The sequence below is a fragment of the Ursus americanus genome, chromosome 18 (genome assembly GCF_024610735.1).
Source record: "Ursus americanus isolate L20-20 chromosome 18, mUrsAme1.1.p, whole genome shotgun sequence".
Taxonomy (NCBI): domain Eukaryota; kingdom Metazoa; phylum Chordata; class Mammalia; order Carnivora; family Ursidae; genus Ursus; species Ursus americanus.
In genome coordinates this window covers 29,104,346-29,126,221 of record NC_142144.1, presented here as the reverse complement: position 1 = coordinate 29,126,221, position 21,876 = coordinate 29,104,346, and the positions used below count along the sequence as shown (strand labels likewise).

Genomic DNA, 21,876 nt, shown 5'->3' with positions numbered 1-21,876 from the left:
GTGTGGCTTTACTTCCTTTCCAAACTGTTAATTCACTGTTAAGCTCTTTGATGAGCCATGTGAGAGAGCTAATTAACTACATTTTGTCTTTAGCTATCGGACAGCATAGTCAAAAAACGATGTTTTGCCTTCAGGATGATTGAGGAAGATAAATTTAAAAGTATAGCTTGTTCTTTTTTCACTGATAAAGATTAAAAGGCTGTCAAGAATTCAAAGATACTTCATGAAAACAAATACTATAATTATTCTATCTTAAAATTTATTTTCAAGGACATTAGTTTTCATTCCGTTTTTAACTGTGGATACACAAATCCTTTTTTTAAAAAAATGAGGCTTGAGATGTGTTTATAACCAATAAAAGGGAAGAAATAAATAACGCAGAAAACATTTTTGAGTTTTACGGAGCTGTATGGTTTTTCCCCCTGATAACTGTGTTTGTTCCCTAACAATGGCAAGTCAGGGGAGTGATGACAATGTCAAGAGCATGATTAGAATTTTCCATTCAAAGAGCTATTTTGAGTGCCTACTTTGTGCCTAGTCGTTTTGGCTTGAAAAGCAAGACCGACAATAAAAGACTTTACATAGGCAGCCTGTTCTTCTGCTGATGTTATCATTAAATAACATTTTTTATAATGGGTAACTAACCATAAGGAAGTAGCCAGTTTTCTTTAGAAACTTTTATTATAATGAATGCTATTGACAACTCAGTTGCAAGTTCATTCTTTCAGTACTTATTTACATGTCAGCACAACACTAGTCATGCACATAATAATATTCAATGACTTACTGACTCATGCATTCATCATTTACTAATTCATTCATTCATTCACTCATTCATTCAACAAATATTTATTGAGTGAATAGGCACTGTGTTAAGTAATCAGGATTTAGCAGTGAGCAAGGCAGAAACGTCCCTGCCATCACTGAGTGTACATGCTATTATTAGTTATTACTGCCCTATGTAATGATTATGTCATTACAAGTGAGATAAATAGCATGAGAGAGAAGAACTGGGGCATATATAATATATAGTAGGAGGACCTGGAACTATCTGGTGGAAGTGGGTTGATCTTCAGGATAACTAGACCAGGTTTGCTGAATATTACTGTATTTTCCCCCCAAGGCAATAATTTTCATCAACAATTTCTAATAGGTATTGAGAGAGTACCATATATTACGCGTTATAATAAACTTTGTATGTACCTTAGCCCATGTTGTAGATCACGCAGGAGACTAAGAGTGTATACTAGACTGCAATGTGGAGTTGAGCTAAATCCCTCTGGAAATTTAATAACAATAACTAGAACGTATTGAGTCCTACTGTGTACCAGATAATATTCCACATGTGTCTAGCCCCTATATGAACTTACGTGTGATACGTATTACTTTAGGACTTAAAGAGTGAATAAGTAACCTGCCCACGGTCACACAGCTCATAGGTGGCAAAGTTAGCATTTCCAAGTAGGTCTAAAACCAATGCTCTTTATACTATGTCCAGAATAGCATGTGACCAAGACAAGGGAATACTTGGCCTATTTCCTCCCCTTCAACACAGGCTCTACCACTACAATCATATTGATGTAATCTCCCCCAAATGGGCAATTCGGTAAAAAACCACAATCATCTAAACTGATGGTTTGTTTTCCGCAGACAAAATATATATTATTCATGGGCAGATTTTGTTTATAAACTTTTCAATAAGTTGTGGCAATATAGTGTAAGTATAGCCCTACCTGGTACATGATTATACATAGATGAGGAAATTAACTGGCGACAACACCCCCGGACTATATTGTTTCTTCTAAAAATCGTCTCAAAGCCAACAATTCCAGCCCAGCTTAGTGTAATGGCAGAAATGTTTTCATTTCTCATTTGATATGCATTCATTGCACACCTATTCATCTATTCATTAATTCCACCAACATGTGTTGAAGGCTTATACTCTGTGCCAGATACCCCACCGAGGGCTAGAGAGGTTTCCAAGTTAACTCAGACACCGATTCTACCCTTATGAAGCAATGGGGTCATGGGGGCATGAGGCAGACATAAATAACTACACAACATGGGAGAAAGTTACAGGACTTTTCTGGAAAACAAGACAGATGATGCATAAATTCAATAAAGGTCAAATATGAAAACTAGATGCAATGAGGAGGATGGATAAAACTCTATGGAGCTCAGAGGAATGAGAACTTGCTACCCGATGGGAGGACGAGAGGAAGCATCTTAGATTGATTCCTGATAGTGGCATTTGGGGTAGATGAGACAGAAATACATGATATAAAGCTTAAGAAGCTGAAATTAATACTTTTGATAAATCTATATATTCTAAGAACAGAATTTTGGCACTACAACAAAAGTATTACAAATGCCTTAGGGAAAAGCTATGTTGAAGTTGCAGGGATATTTATAAAAAATTGCTACATAGGAAATAATAAATATTAAATCACTCTACTCCATCACGTCAAGGTTAATTTGCAATTGACTGCTAAAAATAGATTACTGTCCTTTTAAATTTTCTATTTTAATACATATATTGAGTATTGACATTTAAATGATTATTAGAGTCAATAATAATTATTATGAGCTAATTAAAACAAATTATGCATATAGAACAAGGGGAGAAATTTCTCATAGGGAAAAAAGTTATGTGGTGATTAGATGAGGTATTTGTTAAAAGACATAAAAATCCATTTTATTCAGAAATATAAAATAGTAAAACCTTGAAGGTTTCATTTCTGTCCTTCTCTTTATCAGTTGCTTTTCAAATTTGATTGTGTTCATTGGTCAAAGAATTCTTATTTTTAAATTGCTGACTCAGCCTAGCAGCCTGAGTTGCTTTCATTATCATTAGAAACGTGGCTTTGCAATAAAGGCGAGGTTGACTATTTTGTGGTTGATGGATGAAGCAAAATGGAATCCTTCAACCCTAAAGATGAAGGCATCAGGCACCCTGGAAATTGGATACAGCTTAATAGCCCAAGAGAACAATTTTCAGAACAGAATCCTGATTTTTTTTCCCCATGGATAAATCAGCTTTACTCCGCTAAGAGTGGGGGAAATATATTTTGGCTAGCAAATGTATAGTTAGAAATTCATAGACTAAAAGAATCTTCCTGAAATGTAGTTGGGTAATAGATATTTTGAAAATGAGATCCTAGATAGGGTTAAAAAGGCTTCAGGAAAGAAAGATTAATTCATTTTTTGCTGTCTGTCCTTGGAATACCACATTTAGCTACTCTGGGGCAACGGTTGAGAACATATTGTAATAGTCCCAACTGTAAAGTAGACTTTAAAAATGGGGTTCCCTTACCCCCAGCACATGAGAGTGGAGAGAGAAGTGTGTGGGAGAAGCTGAGATATGTGACGGCTATCTATCCTGGGATAATTTTCTAGGGACTCGGTCTCAGTCTATTCATTCAATATACCAAATAATAATAATTCACTGGGCACTCTGTGCTTGTCCACGCTTCACATGGATTACTTCACTTAACCTTCACAACTCCACTCTAGATGTGGTATTCATAGATCCGTTATGCAGATGAGGGGCCTGAAGAAGAGATGAGACGACTCGCCCCATGGGGCACAGTGAGTAACAGCAACCGTATTCTCACCCAAGCACTCAGACTCCAGAGATAGTGCTCCAAGCACTGTGTTAAATAATTAGTGGGAAGCAAGTAAAAGAACAAACTCAAAAACAGGCAAAGGTCTCTGGCAGAAAGGTCACAAATCATTACTGCGCTCTTCCATTACTCTTTCTTCCCATTTGACCTTTATTGTCAGCTAACTCCAATGCATAAATTGGGGACATGTCTTCATTTATCTGAACACTTTCGTTTTTTCCAGAGCACACGATACGTCTTTGTGTCCCTGGTGTATGGTATTTACTACGACGAAAGACTTTCCACATGCTTCTGAATTCTGAAGAGTTTCGGTTTGCTGTGCTGAGCCCTCAGGAAAAGGTTTCAAACTCAAAGTGGAGCCACTGGCTCACATTGGCCTCACCTTTACCTTTGAAGCCTAAATAAATGCAGAACGGGGGAGCTGGGAGGGGTGAGCAGCTGTCACGAGCAGCTGGTGTGATATCAGTACCATATAACGTGAACGTACATTCAACATGAAGGAACCAATGGACTCACCCTTCCCTCCTAAGTTCCTGAAGCCATGTAAGCACCTGGGAAAGTACATACAGATATCAGGGTCCCTTGGTGAACTCCATCAGTCCGTGAATTAGATACTTCTTTCAAATTTAACATCATGAGTTACGTAAGAGGTAATACATCATCGATTACGTAACCGTTATTACACAGCAGCTACAGATACCTATATGAAATACTCCTATAAGCTAAAGGGTAAGAATTGTTCATGAATTGCTTTCATGACATTTTTATGCCTCTAATGTCTGGTTAATTAATAAGTCCACACTTTTATAAGTTCAAGAAACATAAATGTTGTCAAAGCATATACTATTTTTAAAAATTTCATCGAGAGAAATATTTCCTAAAAATTTATGAGATTAACATTTTTTTAAAAAAAAGCAGTAATCAAGACTTTTACTAGTATTTCTATCACACTGTTGCTTATAACTTGTACGTATCCTCCCTTTATGTTTCATCAAGTTCTGTTTTCAGGCTGTGAACTTGGTGGCAGGGGCAGTACTGAATTAAATTTCCTGATTTGCACCTCACCCAGAATAAACCAGCGGTGGTTTTTTTTAGAATAAACCAACAATGAGGAGAATGCTTTCTATTCAAATCTGTGGTCTTTCTGTTCTCTTGTAGAGAGAGCTCTTTCATGCGCCATTTTGTGCTTATCCCCTTTGAAAACAATGTGGTGTGTGGAGATGAGGGGAACTGTAAGACACTGAGTCTCAGGAGCACAGATGGAAATGTAAACAGGAAACCAGTGGGGAGTTAATTGTGTGGCATCTGGCACTGGGGTCTAGCAGAGGCAAACAAGCCATCTCACCGCTGTCTTTTGACAAGATAGGGTTGCCCCCTGAAGACAAAGGTGGAGAATGGAGTCCCTCATTCTTATGCCCTCGACAAATGATTCATTGTTAGTAACTGCTAAAGGCAGAAGGGACCTCAATTACCCAGTACATCTAGGACAGAAAAAAAAATGTAACATTTTTTCCACATCCCCAGATGCCATAAAAAAATGGGAATTTTTCCATTGTTACATCAAAATGGGGTTATATAATAAATGTTCTTTTGGTTTTCTTGCCTTTTCTTTTTCTTCTTCCTTTTTTTTTTTTTTTAAAGACTTTTCTATCTCAGATTGTAGTTTTAATAGAAGACAACTACCACTAAATCTCTCTCTTCCTGAGTTCTATCCCTGGTTCAGGTGGAGGTCACTTTGCCTGGAGAAAAGATTGATTTCTCTTAGGAGAAGGCTCAAAGAAACAACATCAGCTCTTACATTCTCATTCATCACAAAAACAAAGACTGAAGTAAAAAATTTGCTGATATGTTTAGGGGAGACAGAGACCAACTGTGACTGGGAAATTGGAATCAGGATAGTTTTGATACACTAGTTCACATACGGAAAAGCAGAGTTTTCTGGAAATAGGACTTGGGCACCCTCATGGGATTGTTTCAAGTCGAAGTGTTTCTGACAAGTGAGCACGGCTGTCTTGAGAGCCAGCATGTACTGTCAGAGAAGGGAAGCTGGGAACTGGGAGATGTGAAATTTGCTGGTTCAAACTATCAGCTCCATATTTCAGCTGTTGTCCAGAATTAAAGGAGCAACTGACAAAGCAATCCTTCTTTGGCCCTGAAGTTTGATTGATTGGTTGATCAAGTTGGGAACAAAAATTTGCTGCCAGTGGGGGAGAAAAGCAAACTTGAAGTCCCAAACAAGGGTTTGTTTAGGACTCTTAAAGGTTACTAAGGTAGAGAAGGAGATTTCTTTTTCTATCGTTTTCCCACCTAGTGGAAAAAACATTTATTTAGGAACCATGAGATTTGGATTCTAATTCCAGTATTATCATTTAATTGTGTGATTATGAAAAAGTGATGTAATGTCCGTGGGCTTTGTCGTGGATAAAGGAGTAGACTGGATTAGATCAACATTGAGGTCCTTCCAGTTGTAGAATGTGATCACTCTAGTTTTTGCATCAGATTCATTACAGGAATTAGAAAATACAGATTAAATTAAAATTGGACTCCCCATTTGTTACACTGTACCACCATTCTCAGATATTGGAAGCAGCATCATCTGGGTAACAACGTTTATTGTTGTTTTTCGAACAATTGGATAAATAAATTTTTATGGAGTCGGTGAAAAATAAATTCCTAGCTTCAGCAACTTAATAACTTAAGTGCTTATGAGTTGAAAATGAAAACGAGGGAAGATGAATAGCTTTTTACCTGTGACTCTGGCATTTATGACTTGCTAGGTTGGCAAACCGAGCGTATCCTGAGTCAAAGTGAATCAAGAGTGACTGGCTCATACCTTCTATAGCAAATGGCTTCCCCACGGTGAGAAGTTTGCAGTCAGCATCTATTGACACTTCATAATCCAGAAGGGCTTTGTCCATGATGAAGGCGTCTAGTTTCTCTGGATCATTCCTATATTTAAGACCAAGAGAAGAAAAGAGAAAAATGATTCATTAATAGACAGAAAGGTTGACAGCTGGCTTTTGTTTAGGGGACAGAAACCTGGAAAGAAAGGGCAGCACAAGCTAGGTAACTGCTGACTCAGCCTTGTTGACATCTCGCTGACCCATGGAGAACAGACCAGGGGAAAGAGACACTCTTCTAAGACAGCATGACATCTTTCCAATGGGTTTATCTACCAGTTCCTTTTATTGCTTCTAAATCCAACAATAAAGCCGGAGTGACTGAATTGAATGGGAAGGTTCATTTCTTTTACATTAACTGAGTGACTCGTTTGTGCGAAGCACTATATTGATTGTTTTCCACACACTGTATCACTCGTAAGGCTGTGAGGTATTACCCCATTTTAGCAGATGAGGAAATTGAGGCTCAGAGAGTGAAAGTAACTGGTTCCAGGTTATATGGCTAGTAAGTGTTGGAGTCAGGTGGATTCATTAATCAATATGTGGAAATTTTTATTTCTTTCTGTCATGATCACTATCATATTCCTCAGAGATCAGGGGTCATTTCATATTTAGGAATACATATTAAAGAAATACAAATATGAGATCTAGCAGTCCTGGGGAAAAGGGAGTTGAGATGTCTCTTTAAAGTCCATGGGCTAGCCTTCATTAACTGGAAGCAGAAGCACAGGTAATAGATCTTAGTGATCTGCTTTATTAAATATCTCCAGAGATTCATGTTTCACTCCTGTTCTAGGAGGCGACTCAGGCAGGAATCATTTAGGATAGGTGTCTCCCTGGCCTGCATCAGTGAACCAGACGTGGACTGGGCTCAAGATGCCAGCAGATACCTTGTGCATCTTCCATGCGTTCTCCCCACTTTTAAAACGTAGCCAAAGAAATGGTCCAGAGGAAGGTATGTCTCAGCACTGGCTGAGGTCCCAATTACAAAGGAGGCAAGGAAGGGGGAGTCTTAAAAGGAACCCTTTAAGGTGTATGCAATGACTCTTGTTTTCAGCCACCTCAAATCCTTTTTGGAAAGATGTAGGACATACAGCCATTTAAGAAAGGCTTTCCGACCCTCAGGGCTGTCCAAACATCTTGGCAAAGAGAACAACTCTTCTCTTTTCCATCTAGACTCAGTCATTCCTCTCTCAGGGCCAAAAATGAGTCTATTGGAATTCAATAGAGTGGAGTGGCCTTAAACGCAGAATAGAACATGGCTAGGGCCCATCAAAAATCTAAAAAAGAAAGACACCCTTAGACATTCATCCGTGGGAAGGAAGTACATATTTACATGGATGGCTTTGTGTGGGCCACGCATGGACACAGAGTAAATAGGTCCACTTCCCTTCTGGATGCCAGGGACCATTGCTTCCTCTTTCTACTCTTCCAGCCTATTCAAAATGCATTACCTTTTCCAAGGGTATTGGATTGAAGTCATAATGAGACCTGTGTTTAACTTTAACCAAAATAAAAAACATCTCTCAGCTCCACAGCTGTGGGAAGCTTCAGAAAGGGTTGAAGATGTGAACTGTCTCCTAGGAGCTGATGATGAGGAACCTTAATGGAATCTTGGCAATAAAATAAAAATAAGGCTGAAAGATGGTTCTCCAATAAAAGTTTTACTGCCACAGTAATAACATGTACCTTGGGAGCCACACAGCAACTAGTCACCATTTACCAGTACTCCGCAAATATTTGAGATAGCAATAACAAGAGAAAAAAATTGGGGTTCAGTTTTTCTAAGCAGTAATTACTGAGGTCCGGTCTCAGTGGTATCCTTATATAATTACTCCTGATTTTGGGCTGCAAAGTGAAGTTAGTTATGACAGGTCCCTATTGCACAGGAAGGCAAGAAGCAATTAGCTCACAGACTCCCATGGGGCCCTGAATCACTAGTGGGGAAGTGGCTGGGTGTGATCCAGGTAAAAGCAGCTTCTAGACTGGCTGAATCATCCTTACGGTTGGCAGGGCCCCCAATTGTTTCTCCCATTATAGAATCATGTTCTGCCTTTTTGAGAATCCACTTAATAATACATATACCACAAAATAACACATACACCACAATAACACATATAGTCCCAGGCGACTCTGGAAGTGTGTTCTGCAAGCCAGGGCTCTGGGAGGCCAGGGGGGTATTATAAGGACTGTGGTTTCTTGGAGTGGTGGCCTCGAGTGTAGGCAGTGACTGGGGCCAAACATGAAGAGAGATGCCCAAAGATAAGAAGTCAGAGGGCATGAATGGTTAAGTGCTGCCTATATTCCAATGTCACCTCCACCAGTGAATCACCTGGGGAGCTTGCTAATATGTAGTTTCTGGGATGGGGCCTGGCAGTCTGCATTTCTCACAAACTCCCAAGTGCTAATGGGAACATGGATGCTTCTGGAACATGGACTATTCTTTGAATGTCAAGGACCTACTTTCTGTTATGGTTCCTAGACTGGCCTGCAGCAGAGATTGATTCTAGAGACCTGATTCTAGTCCTGACGCTGCCACTTGCTGGTTATATTACCACAGACAAGTTGCTTCTTTAAGGTCTAAGCTTCTTCATTGGTGCCTGCTTTTCTAACGACTTCATCTCTCCGGGCTACAGTGGGGACAACTCTGAGTACTGGGGCCTTCTCAGGTGAAGCCTCCAGAATAAATGAATACCCTGAGTGGAGTGGAACTGGGGACTGCCCAGTACTGGTGCATCTCGCTCTTTTCACCCTGCCAGAAGAGCCTGGTTCACAGCGATTACTATCTAGCGGGGAGCCACTGCCATGAGTCTGCCTGAAGGAGAGAATACAGAAGAGAAGCTGAAAGGCAAAGGAGCACTGAATTCTGTGTTAGAGAGGGACTCTAACATTTTAATGTTCTTGCACACCCAAAAGTGCCATTTCATAGCGCAAAAGTAGCATTTCATCCTACATACCTTTGCAAATCTGAGAGCACAAGACTTCCTCTTTAGACTCTATAAAAGTCCATAAGGAGTTTTAGGGTCCTGTCACCAGAGCTCTTGAGAAACATTAGCTCTATGTCACATGCAATTATTTATTTGCTTCCCTTCTTTCCTCAAAGAGAATTTGAGGTGCCAAGTCTGTCTGTCCATTGGGAAGATTACTGTGGTTGACCACAGATGAGCCAGTTTCCTGGGGCTGCATGATTTTAGGGATTGGAGGCTTGAATGTATGTCATTGTCCTGAGACTATCAGGCACAAAGGAGAGGACTGCTCACCCTCACACTGTGCTGCTTATCAGGAGCCATTCATTCCCTTCTCCCAGGCAGACTAGATGCACAGATCCATAACGGCACCACCCTCCTTTGCATTCAGCTTCGCTGAATTACAGGCTCTGATAATCTGCCATGGCAATGTGATTGCTCTTGATTGCTTCTCATAAATCCTGATGAGAAGGATGCAGGCATGGGAATCACTGCCTTTTATCTTATTTCCTTTCTACAGGAAATCTCTAAGATAAATTCCATTTCCTTGTGGCAAGAGGAGACAGTCCATGGGCTTAGAGATTCACTGTGAAGGAAAGGGTTGCTTTGGGACACTTTATCCTCTGGCCACATTCCCTGAGTGTTTGATCATTTCAGCACCATTGTTTTCTCAAGTGATGTCAAGCCAACATTTACTTCCCCCACCATCTGCTACACTAATGACCCCACTGGCACTTTGAGCAAAGCTACTGCCAACTGGGGACGATGCAGGTAACTAGTAATCTAGGTCACATAATTAAATGCACACTATTCCATACTGCCTTCTCGATCTCACACAGTGTGAGGTATTACTGAACACACAGTAGGTATATTTAGCTGTCATTTTAAAAAACCAACAAATACTATATATTAGTGGCTAAAACTTCTCTTTCGGTGAGAACTTTCTGGACCCAAGAGGTTGACACTCACTTCAGATACTCCACTCCGTCAGGGGTGGCTGGTACATTGTACCTTCTCATATACTCATGCATCTCTGGGAAGCTTTGCCTCACATAATCTTCAGCACTGCTTTCCCGGACAGTTCCAAAGCGAAAGCCTTGAGAGGGATGATGTAGCTATGAGGGAGAAAGAAATGTCTTTAATACAAATTATTCTTAGGATTGTTTTCAAAAATTTCCTCTTCCATCACTCTTTGGAATCGAATAGTGATTTAGAATTTTTCAAACACTCAGCATCATAAACACATACACTGAAATGTGCAGATATGGACATACTCTTTCATACCCCAGCTTTCACGCAAGTAAGTATTCCATCTTCAGAAGAAAATGGATGGAAACAACAAACAGAAAGCATAAAACAGTTTTCTGCTTTATGCTGAGAACTTATCAGAATTCTTTAGGCACTGTATAAATTGGCATGCAGAACCAGCCTCATTATTATAAATTGCATACCGGAGAAAGTATAAAGATAATAAATTAAAGGTTGTGCTTCTCCTTGGTTAGAACTACACAAAGACCAAGTTAAAACCCTGCATCCTGAGACTGAAATATACCTGACTCAAAGTAGTGACTACAACTCTTTTATGTTTATCCATTCTATGCTATATTTGAAGTTTGTTGAATTTATTTTCGGTATAATTATGAAATGATCTCTTTCCTTTAGGTAACCGTAACTGTATTTTCCAGTGCTGAGTCATGCTACATATTTGTCCAAATGGAATGGGAAGTAAGGCAGTTAGGAGCCACAGAGGAGAAGGGTAGCCGGGGCTGACCCACTAATACAGTTCACCAGGGTGTGGGACCTCAGTGAGGTCCTCCGTGAGAAGCAGCACAGGAGCTCTGCAGAGGCTTGCTGTCACTAAAGGATAATAAAGATACAGCACATGCAACATGATTATTCGTGAAAGGTGTACAGGAGTGTTAATGTAGCATCTAGACTTAAGAAAGATTATTTCCAATATAAGAATGAACTGGGATTGGACTGTGTTATAAAAAGAGTTGAATATCCTGTAGTCAGGAATATTTCAGAGAGGAAACTTCTCCACAATGGTCACATTAGATTTTCCTGCACTTTTTTGTTTTGCTTCATGTCAACATATTTGATGTTATTGCTTCTGACCTGAAGTCCTGGGACAGGACTCCATGGATGGGCTCTGTGAAGTTTATAAAGCCTCCAAAATCGTAGGCAGCATTTTATGTAACTATGTTTGTAATTTTCTTCTATGAGGAAAATAGTACAGTTTCGTTTTTTAATAATTAGTTTTTCAAGTTGTTTAGAACCCTGAAAGGTGAAGAACTCACCGAATATGGTGACACTTATATTTAAGATGAATTAATTTTGTTGCATGCTAAAAATCTCACAATATGGCAATAAATTAACAATAATTAATAAATAATATGGCACATTCTTATAGAATATTATGCAATGTCTAAATGGTGTTTTGAAGCATATTTAATAAAACAAGGCAAATGCTTATATGACAAATGAAGAAAAAGCTTTTGTATGTTATGATCAAATTAAATATCTATACAGTTTAATACTTTAATTAATTTAATTAATTAACTTAATTAATAACTTTAAATGTTACAATCCCCAACATATATATGTGTCTCTCATACACGCACACACACACCTTGGAAGAAAATGTATCAAGATATTAACAATGATTATCCCACTGGTGGTGAAATGATAGGAGTACTTATTTATTTATAGGTTTACAGAAACATGTCTCATGTTTATAAATAGAAAAGGGCTTATTTTATGATCAGCAAAGCAAATCCCTCACTAATTTATTCAACATTTATTGAGGACCTACTTTGCACAACTTTCCAAGTGACTGGGGCCACAAAGGTAAATTCCCTGCAATCACTGCCACATAGGAACTCACCCTTGGTTGTTGATCTATTTCGGAGATCCCCCTGTTGAGTAGGTGATTAGGCATCCCCTTGTGTTTAATGTCATTGTTCCACACACTGAACAAAAAGTCTAATGTTCTGTGCCAGCATAACCTCAATAAAGCATCAACAATAACAACAGCTAACGTTTACCGAATATTTATTATGTGCCAGACATGGTATTTAGTGCTTTACATGCGTTATCTTGTTTATTCCTCATGACAGTTTCATGAAGAGGGCACCGTTACTACTTCCTTTTTAGAGATTAGTGGACTGAGGCTCAGAGAAGTAAAGTAACTGGCACAAGATCACACAGAAGGAGCAGGGACTGAATCAGAACCCAAGTGTGTATGATTCCAAAGCTCATGTGATGATCACACCACCCTGCCTTGCAGCTCCTGGCAGCAACTGGAGAGAAGATGCTTATCAGAACAAACTCACTAGTCTTTTAAAATAGTCTCCTTATGCCTTAGCCCCCCCTTGGCATTCTCACTGTAGCAAACAGCAGCCCTGAGGCTTGAGCAGGGCAAATCTAACAGCATTCTGTCTGCCCAACACCTACTCAATTTTTAAGGCCAAGATCAAGACTTGGTGTTTGAAGTCTCTGGTCTTATCTCGCTTCACCCTCCTATCTAGGACAAAAACAAAAACAATTTACTCCTTATTTATCTGTGCTGGTCCAGCACCCTGCATATACATAATATGTGGTCTAGCTATCTCTTTAACCATATTTAACACTTTCATGCATTACCTCCTTCGATCCTCCCAAGAAACGTAGGAGGTATTTCTACTATCTTCCTTTTATAGATGAAGAAACTAAAGATCAGAAAGTTTGTCATTTGCCCAAAGTCATACAGCTAGTGAATGACGGACCTGAGATTTGAACCCAGGCAGTCTGATGGAGAATACTGTGTTTTGAACACTGTGAACATTGCTTCTGATACTATGTCATACTGACTCTCGACGTGGTCATTGCAAAACTTGCTACTTATGTGTCTGGCAGTGAGCTGAGGGCCTTAAATATTTTTAATTTTCACAATAATCCTGCAAGATAGATATTTTCATGTTTCACAGATTAAGATGCTGAGGTCTGGGTAGTTAAAGTGACAATCAAATCCTCATAGTTACCAATTAGCAAGACTCAGCCCCAACATGCAGACTGAGTTTTATTTATTTGTGTATCACAGAGACCTATATGACACTTGGCACCTGACAGGTGTGCTATATGTGTTTGCCAAATTACCTCACTTTACCACTTGTCTTACTCTCTCTCCACCCACCTGACTTCTCTCAGTTCATTCAGCGTATCCCTAACTTGCTGTCTGTGCAGTACCCTCCTTCCATAAGCCTTCACAGCACAATTTTCTTTGCTAGAACCTATCACAGTTGCACTTCTTAAAATTTTTTTAAGAGACAGCACCTTCGTGAGTTGTGCAAGAGGGGAGAGAGAGAATCTCAAGCAGGCTCCATGCCCAGCACAGAGCCTCGGGGCTCGATCTCATGACCCTGAGATCATGACCTGAGCCAAAATCAAGAGTCAGATGCACTTAACTGACTGAGCCACCCAGGTGCCCCTGCACTTCTTAAATTTAATTGTGTGATAGCTTAATGTCTAGGCTTCCAGCTTCTTCACTGGACCGGACGCTGTGTGTGATGAACATGGGATGAACCGCTATATTCCGATGCCTTTTATCATCCAGTTGTTCAATTAAAATGCCTGACAAATGATTGATAACTATTCTTTGAGCCCAGAGGGAAGTGAGGGCTTTGTCATCTCACTTAGCACAAAAGGGGCTAACAATTCAGCTTAGAGCTCCAGCTTTAGAAATGAGCCCTCCTTTTAGGGCAAAGGGATCTCAGGCCAGTAATTAAAATACTTTTGTCTTATATATGAAAAGAATCCCTTTTAAGAGTCCATTTTCTCAGGGCACCTGGGTGACTCAGTCGGTTGAGTGGCCGGCTCTTGATTTCAGCTCAGGGCATGATCTTAGGGTCATGGGATTGAGCCCGACATCAGGCTCAGTGGGGAGCCTGCCTGAGGATCCTCTCTCCCTGTCTCCCGCCCCCCCCCCCCTCGCTCGTGCTCTCTCTCTCAAATAAATAAATAAATCTAAAAAAAAAAAAGGAAGAAGTCCATTTTCTCACATTATTCTGTGACAATACTTTTATGGCCTATGAACTATTTCTAGGCAAACCCTGACTCTCTTTTCTCTGCTAAGTCATTAGTACTTCATTCCTTCCTAAGTCATGGGATGGAGTCGTGAACCAGCAGATCCAGGCTCATATTCCAGTGGAGAACTAGCCCTTTGTGTTTCTTCTTTTCCATGTCTTTCAGTGCCTTTTGCTCATGGGCTCCCACATCTCCCTCACATGGCTCTGATGCCCTTGAAGGGAACAGTTTTGAGGTTTTGAGAAGAGAAATTTCCTTCAACACTAACACAAATAACCAGACTCCAATGGGAGGAAGTATTTTATTAGCCTGACAGGGACCCCACTCTACCTCGGAGATGTTTTACAAACATTGCCAACCTCTTTGGTCCAAGCCACCATCATTTCTGCCCTCTGCATACTTCCTCTTTTCCCCTCCAGTCCAGTCAGAGTAATCTTGGAGCCCAAAGCTGATCATTCACTCACTTGCTTAACACTTAACAGTGGCTCCCCATTGACCCTGTGATGAACGTGGCCTCTTCATGGGCTCTCCAAGATTCAGCATGACCTTGCTCTGCTTTCTTCTCTCCAGCCTCATCTCCCCACTCTCCTCCTGGTCCTCTAAGCTTTAGCCAGTTCTCTCAGTTCTTCCAACATATACTTTTTGCTTGATCAAAGCTCTTGCCCACAGTTTTCAGTCTGCCTGGAATGCTCTTTCTCCTCACCCCTATCTTTCCTTTGTGTAGCTAACTCTTATATATTGCTTCCTCAGACCCCTAGACTAGATTAGACCACCTAACACACTCCCCAATGACACCCTGCAATAGTATTGATAAAACTTGGAATTATTTGTGCAATGTCTGCTTTTCCTGTTAGCTTGTAAGTTCCCATAACGGCAGGGCCCATGCTTATCTCATTTGAGTGCTCATAAGTCATCAACACACATTAGCTACTATTACTGTTACCATCATCATCATCATCATCATCATGCAACAAACACAGTGCTTGGCACAGTCGATGCCTGATAAATATTGGTGTAATAAGTCATCAATAGGAACATAAAATTCCCTTAGGTTAGACACATTACAAACTCGATACTTTTGTCACACTTCATGTTGTCTTTCTTTCCCCTTAAAAATTAGTTTTTTCCCTTTACTTCTTATCTCAATTCTTTTGAAGCAATATATTCTTCTCTATTTCTGTGTGTGAGATTCTAATGGAAAAAATTAATGGGCTACTCAGGCAGTCACAGAATAATGGAATCAGAAAAGGGATCTACGAAGCAATTGATGCAACTCGATGGACCAGGATAGTCCATCCTGGGTGTCCACGTGGTGTGTAATTCAAACAGCCGGGGATGTCAGAAAGCCTGCATCAAGGAGGGACGATAAAAGTTCACAAAGAGCTAAAGCAGTTGCGCCGCGTTACAACCATCACCAGGAAGTCCCAGAGAGAGAAAATTTTCTTTAAAGTTTCAGCTAAACGTTTCGCCAGCTCTTCTAGTTCTGTTTGTATTTGTTTCAACCTCTTCAGGCCTTGGGGAAATATCTAAGGTTCAACTATCTATTTGTATGTGAACCGTTCAGTATTAATGGAATACTGAACTCTACCCAGAGCACCTGTATGGAAAATAATCAGATACACATTTTGCAGAAAGCAGAGAAGTGGCTCAAAACAAAATGGAAGCAAACTCAAGGAATGATCAAGGGGCTACGTCCAAGGAGATATGATGCTTTAGATTAAAAACCAGTCTAAGTGTTGGGTATTCCATTTAAGGTCCACATTTGTATTTATCTGAGATTGTGTTTTAATAAATGGAATGTAATGTTTAATGTTCTTTGGAATTGGGTGGAAAGGGCCATTCTTAACCTGCCCAGTGGAATGGGATACTAGCTAGTGAGACCATAGCTCCTCCCCATGCCATTATTCTATCCACTTAAAACCTGTGGACTTGATAATATGGAGTGGTCTCAGAGTTCCGAAGGGCTTTAAAAGTCATCTACTATAATAATCATCCACTGATTTCTGAATTCTTCAGGCAAAGCTAAACATACCACCTGGCGTTTAAGATGTAGGTTCTGATTCATTAGGTCTAGGTTGGAGCCTGAGAGTCTGAATTTCTGACAAGCTCCCAGGTGATGCTGACACTTGGTTCATGGACCAAACTTTGAGTAGCAAGGTTTATTTATAACATCACTATTAAGTGCCTGTTATATCTCTGCTTGAAAGTCTTCAGAGAGGGGCGCCTGGGTGGCTCAGTCATTAAGCATCTGTCTTCAGCCTAGGGCGTGATCCCGGGGTCCTGGGATCGAGCCCTGCATCAGGCTCCACAGGGAGCCTGCTTCTTCCTCTCCCACTCCCCCTGCGTGTGTTCCCTCTCTTGCTGGCTGTCTCTATCTCTGTCAAATAAATAAATAAAACCTTTAAAAAAAAGAAAGAAAGAAAGAAAGAAAGAAAGAAAGAAAGAAAGAAAGAAAGTCTTCAGAGAAAAGGAAGTCACTCCTTTTAAAGCCTATCTTCTGTATAGGAAGGATGACTATGTCCCACCTAATCAATCTACCCCTTTAAATATATAATAATAATGAAATAACAGTGAATATTTTTGTATATTTACTATATATTAACACATTTAAATCTAATGAGATTGTTACTTTTATTAATTATTATTATATATGAAGGGTTAAGATTCAGGGAGATTCAACACATTGTATAAGACCAGCAGAAAGTGATAAATGAAGATTTGAATCCGACTCTGTATGACTTGAAGCCCTCACCTGGTCTAGCACCATATTCTGCCTTACAGACTTGTGTTATTATTCAAATTTTAACTTTAAACAATGAACACTTGTCTGTGCTACAATTTCAAAACCATTTTGGTTCTTATAGGCGTGGCCATATAATTTATATTGCAAACTAGGACACTTCTCTAAAAGGAGTCACTATTGATTATTACAGCGGGATGATAGCATACTCAGACTGTTCTCAGCAAACAGGGATGTGTGTTCACTGAGTTATTACTCATACTCTGAACATTGGAAAACAGAAAACTGAGGCTGGAAACAATGTTCCTGAGCCCTGCTCAGTCTTTCTCTAATGTGAATTACTGAACACATTTTATGTTTTAATACTTTGTGTGTGTGTGTGTGTGTGTGCTTGCGCACGCTATTCCTTCTACAAAAGCTAGGCTCTCCATTTACATTTAAGCATTGTATTTCCTCTCTTTTCATTTTTAGTCTGAAGCCCTCTATGTGAGGTCAGCTAATCTCTAGTCAACAACATTCTTTGACATCATGTTTGATTTATATGAGCTTTAGTCCAGGTGCTTTTGACAACTTGAGTCATGGCATCAAAACCCTTGTACAGACTGGAGGTTAGCAAACGAGGCCACGTGGGCCAATTCCGACCTGCCACTTGCTTTTGTAAATCAAGGTTTATTGGAACACAGCCATGCCCATTGATTTACATATTATCTACGGCCGCTCTTGTCTCACAACAGTAGAGCTGAGTAGGTGTGAAAGAAATTATATGGTTTCACAAAGCCTAGAATATTCCTATCTGGCCCACACAGAAAATGTCTGCCAGCCTGCGGTATAGATATAATCGACCTAATCAATGAATATCATTGATTCCCATATTTGAAATTTTACTCTCTATTCTAAAAACCCATCCACCACTTACGGGATGCTACCTTCGCAGGTGAATGGATAGAGGCAGGTCTGATAAATCCCAGCAGGCTTCCTGGCCCTGCTCAGATTTTGGCTTTAGAATGACGGCACGTCTCACGTCTAGCTGCGTGGAGTATCTGTATTCCAATAGGAGGTCCTGACTATTACAGTCCTTTGTTTCTTTTTAGGGTCAGTGACAGAAAAACTCCGGTGGCAAAATTTCAAATTGAAGAACAGACCTAAAGTTAGGAGAACTGGCCGGGGACACATCCACTCACTCGAGCAGAGTTTTCCCTTCGTTTCATTCTCTTCTTTGTCACCTTCCTCCATTCTTCATCCTTCAGATGCAGCCTTTGTGTATCTGTCACTCATCAAAGCTGGACTCATTTATGATTCTTGTAGTATTTCTTTCATTATTTTAATAATGGTAATAGCTAACCCTTACTGGATGTTTCCTTCATTCCAGGCACGGTGCCAAGATCTTACATTCATCACCTCATTTAATCCTTACAGCGTCCTTTTTGGGTACGTATAATTATTATCCCCACTTTAAAGATGGGGGAACTGAAGCTTAAAGAGGTTTATCAACTTGCCCAAGGCCATACAACCAGAAAACGGCAGACCCAGGAACTGAATCCGGAGAACTCGTTCTATTAATCTCTAGTTTATACTGCCTTCAGGAAAGATTCTTCTTCTCTGAAAAAACTATAGATATGATAGGCATTCCTCAAGACTAATGGTCAATTTAATGCAAACAAGTGCCAGCCTAAAGAAATAAGACAGACAGCGTATACCCTTCGGGTTTTTGAACACGGTATTTATCACAGTTATAGCAAGAGCAGCAAAAACAGCAACATTTGAACTGTGCTGTTTACAAAACCCATTCATGCGTATTATTCCATTCACAAAGCACAAGCAGTCTGATGGTTTCTACGTTCTATTCATAACAGGTAAAAAAACAAGCTAGATGGATTGGCCAAGCTCCCGATAACAAGCACATTCATCCTGTATCCCACGAGGGGCAAATGGTTGTGCTCAGTATCTAGCAGTCTTGGGGGGCTGTGGGAGGACCGAACCCTGTTCCTTTCCCCCACTTACCAGCATCCCCACGTCTTCACGCAAGTCTCTGCTGCCACACTGGCCATCTTAATGCTTTCCTCCCCTACTCTATGTGAGTTACGGTGGGGCCTAGGGACTGAACTTGAAAAGAGATGCCAAAGTCGGGGAGGTTATGAAAATATGGAGTCTAGGCTGGAGGACATGCTACAGATCATTTAGTCCATTTATTTATTTTTATAGCTAGTAATATGGGTAGCTTCCATTTATTAAGATACTCTCTACATGTCAGGCATTGTGTTACAACCTTAACTCGGATTATATATTTTTAAGCCTCAAAACAACCTAATGAGGTATTTACTATCCTCTCCAACTTTCACACAAGAAACTAAGACTTTCATTTAAGTAAATGTCCAACATCACTCAGCCAATAAGCATGGAGGAGGGTTCTGAACTTAGACTCCAGAGTCTTTGTATCTAAACATCCCCCTGTAATATCTCCTAATCAATACTATAAAGAGATTTAGGCCCAAAACGAGAAGAGTGAAGAAGGGACTTGCTCCAGGTCCCATAAAAGGCAAAGGTGAGCTTGAAAAACGCTAAAGCAGGCTCAAATATAATCCTATTGAATGAATAATCCCCTCCCCAAATGAATACGGCTGATAAAAATAATTGTTATTTCTTCTTTTTAGCACACTATGTTCAACAACACTTCCCCATCTACTACTTATGAAACTGCAAATTCATAAATTCCAGTCGTTTTTTTTTTAAAGATTTTATTTTTAAGTAATCTCTACACCCAACATAAGGCTCGAACTCCTAGCTCTGAGATCAAGTCTCACGCTCCACCAAATGAGCCAGCCAGGCGCCCCTGGAAGTTTCTGGTCTTTACCTCCTTCTTCAAACAATTCAATTTATTCAGCAACATGCATGAAATGGCATTGCAGTACTCATTTACCAGGCCTCTGGAAGTCCGCGGTGTAGTTCTGTGTCATGTATAGTAATACAAGGGGAGAGCCTATTATGGGTTTGTGGTGGTTGTTGTTTTGTTTTTTCCTATTATCATGGGTTTTATAGTATCTAGCCTTTAGACACTAGAGAGACCCAACCAACGAATCACAGGACTTCTACAGGGGAATTTGCAGCTATTCTACTACAAATGTTCTACCTGTGTCTTTATTTCCTGTTCCCTTTCTCTCACGGAAGTCTCTTTGGCTTCTTCTCTGGCCCTGGTCTCAATGTCTTAGTCTATTCATCTGAAACTGCCTCTTCTATTCAGTTTACTGAGACTCTTACGATTGTCTTATTCAAGATTCCATTTATTTATTTGAGAGAGAGAGAGTGGAAGGGAGAAGCGGACTCCCTGCTGAGCAGAGAGCCCGTCGCGGGGCTCGATCCCAGGACCCTGAGATGGTGACCTGATCTGAAGGCAGATGCTGAACTGACTGGGCCACCCAGTGCCCCCTTCAAAATCCCCTTCTAATCCCATTTTATGTTCAATGATCTTGTGGAGCAAAGTCCACTTCTCCCTTGTATGTCAGATGAATCATTTCACTGCTGATGCTACGAATTATTTCACTACCAGTGTTCCCAAATGAAGAAGCGTGGAATAATCATAACCATGATGGGGGTGGTGACGATGTCGCTCACCGCCTGCCGCGCACTGTTTATGCTTTAGACATAGCAACTTGACAATCCTTACACCAAGCCTACAAGGCTGATTCTCTCATTTTACCTATTTTATAGACGAGAATCCTGAGGCACGGAGCAACTAACTTGTCTAAGCTTATGGGACCCGTAAATGACAGAACTGGGCAGTCTGTGTGGCTCTATTGCTTACACTCTCAACCACGGCAGTTTTGTTGTGACCCATTATCTGCAAAATGATTAACTGAAAGAGTTCAGCCATTGTACATGCACCCAAGAGCTGATTACAGGAGCTTAATTAGCTCTTAACAATCTCTTAATACCCATAGCTGTCATTTATTGTGCTGATTATATATACAGACTCCCCACATCCATCATCTCATGTCAGCTTCCCTATACCCCTATAAGGTAGGTTGTGTTAATAACCCCAGTTCATTGGTGGGGAAATGAAGCTCAGAGCCATGAAATAACTTTCTCCAGGCTCTTCAGCCTATGCTGGTGGGGTCTGTTGTCATACATACTTATCAGCTGACTCTAGAACCCAACTACATGTAAGATATTGTCTAAATGGGATTTTCAAAGGTAACTATGATCATAATGCAATTGTCTAGAACCATAATTCCCCCAAAGATGTGATTCCATTGTAAGTGGCAGAACTCGGGGGCATGAACCGGGTCAGCTGAGGTCAGAACCAACACCTTTTATGGAAAAGGGGACGATTCCTTTAAGCCCATGTCATCAGAATAACCCTGGCTTTTTCTTTCTATAATTGACTGGCTAGCCAGCCAAACTTCAAGGTGAAAAATGACCTGTGGACTGGGGACTCAAACTTCTCATTTGAGTCATTGCCCATCACCAGCAGTACTGTACCCTGCAGACTGAGCAGGCAGCAAGGTCCTTGCTGAACCTAGAGTCAGCAATTCTGGGCTGATTAAATGCAAATGAATGAAAACAGCTATAAATTTACCTCCAGTCTA

At 40.3% G+C, this 21,876-nt stretch overlaps 1 protein-coding gene across 1 annotated transcript in view; it reads right to left on the bottom strand.

Annotated features, from left to right (window-relative positions):
• The window catches only part of GRIN3A (glutamate ionotropic receptor NMDA type subunit 3A), a 146,514-nt gene that overhangs the window by 38,653 nt on the left and 85,985 nt on the right, over positions 1-21,876 (bottom strand). Inside the window, exons 4-5 of the mRNA XM_045780277.2 lie at positions 10,459-10,604; positions 6,457-6,572 (exon numbers count right to left, since the gene is read on the bottom strand). Coding sequence (XP_045636233.2) covers positions 6,457-6,572; positions 10,459-10,604 — 262 coding nt within the window. The remainder of the gene's footprint in view (positions 1-6,456; positions 6,573-10,458; positions 10,605-21,876) is intronic.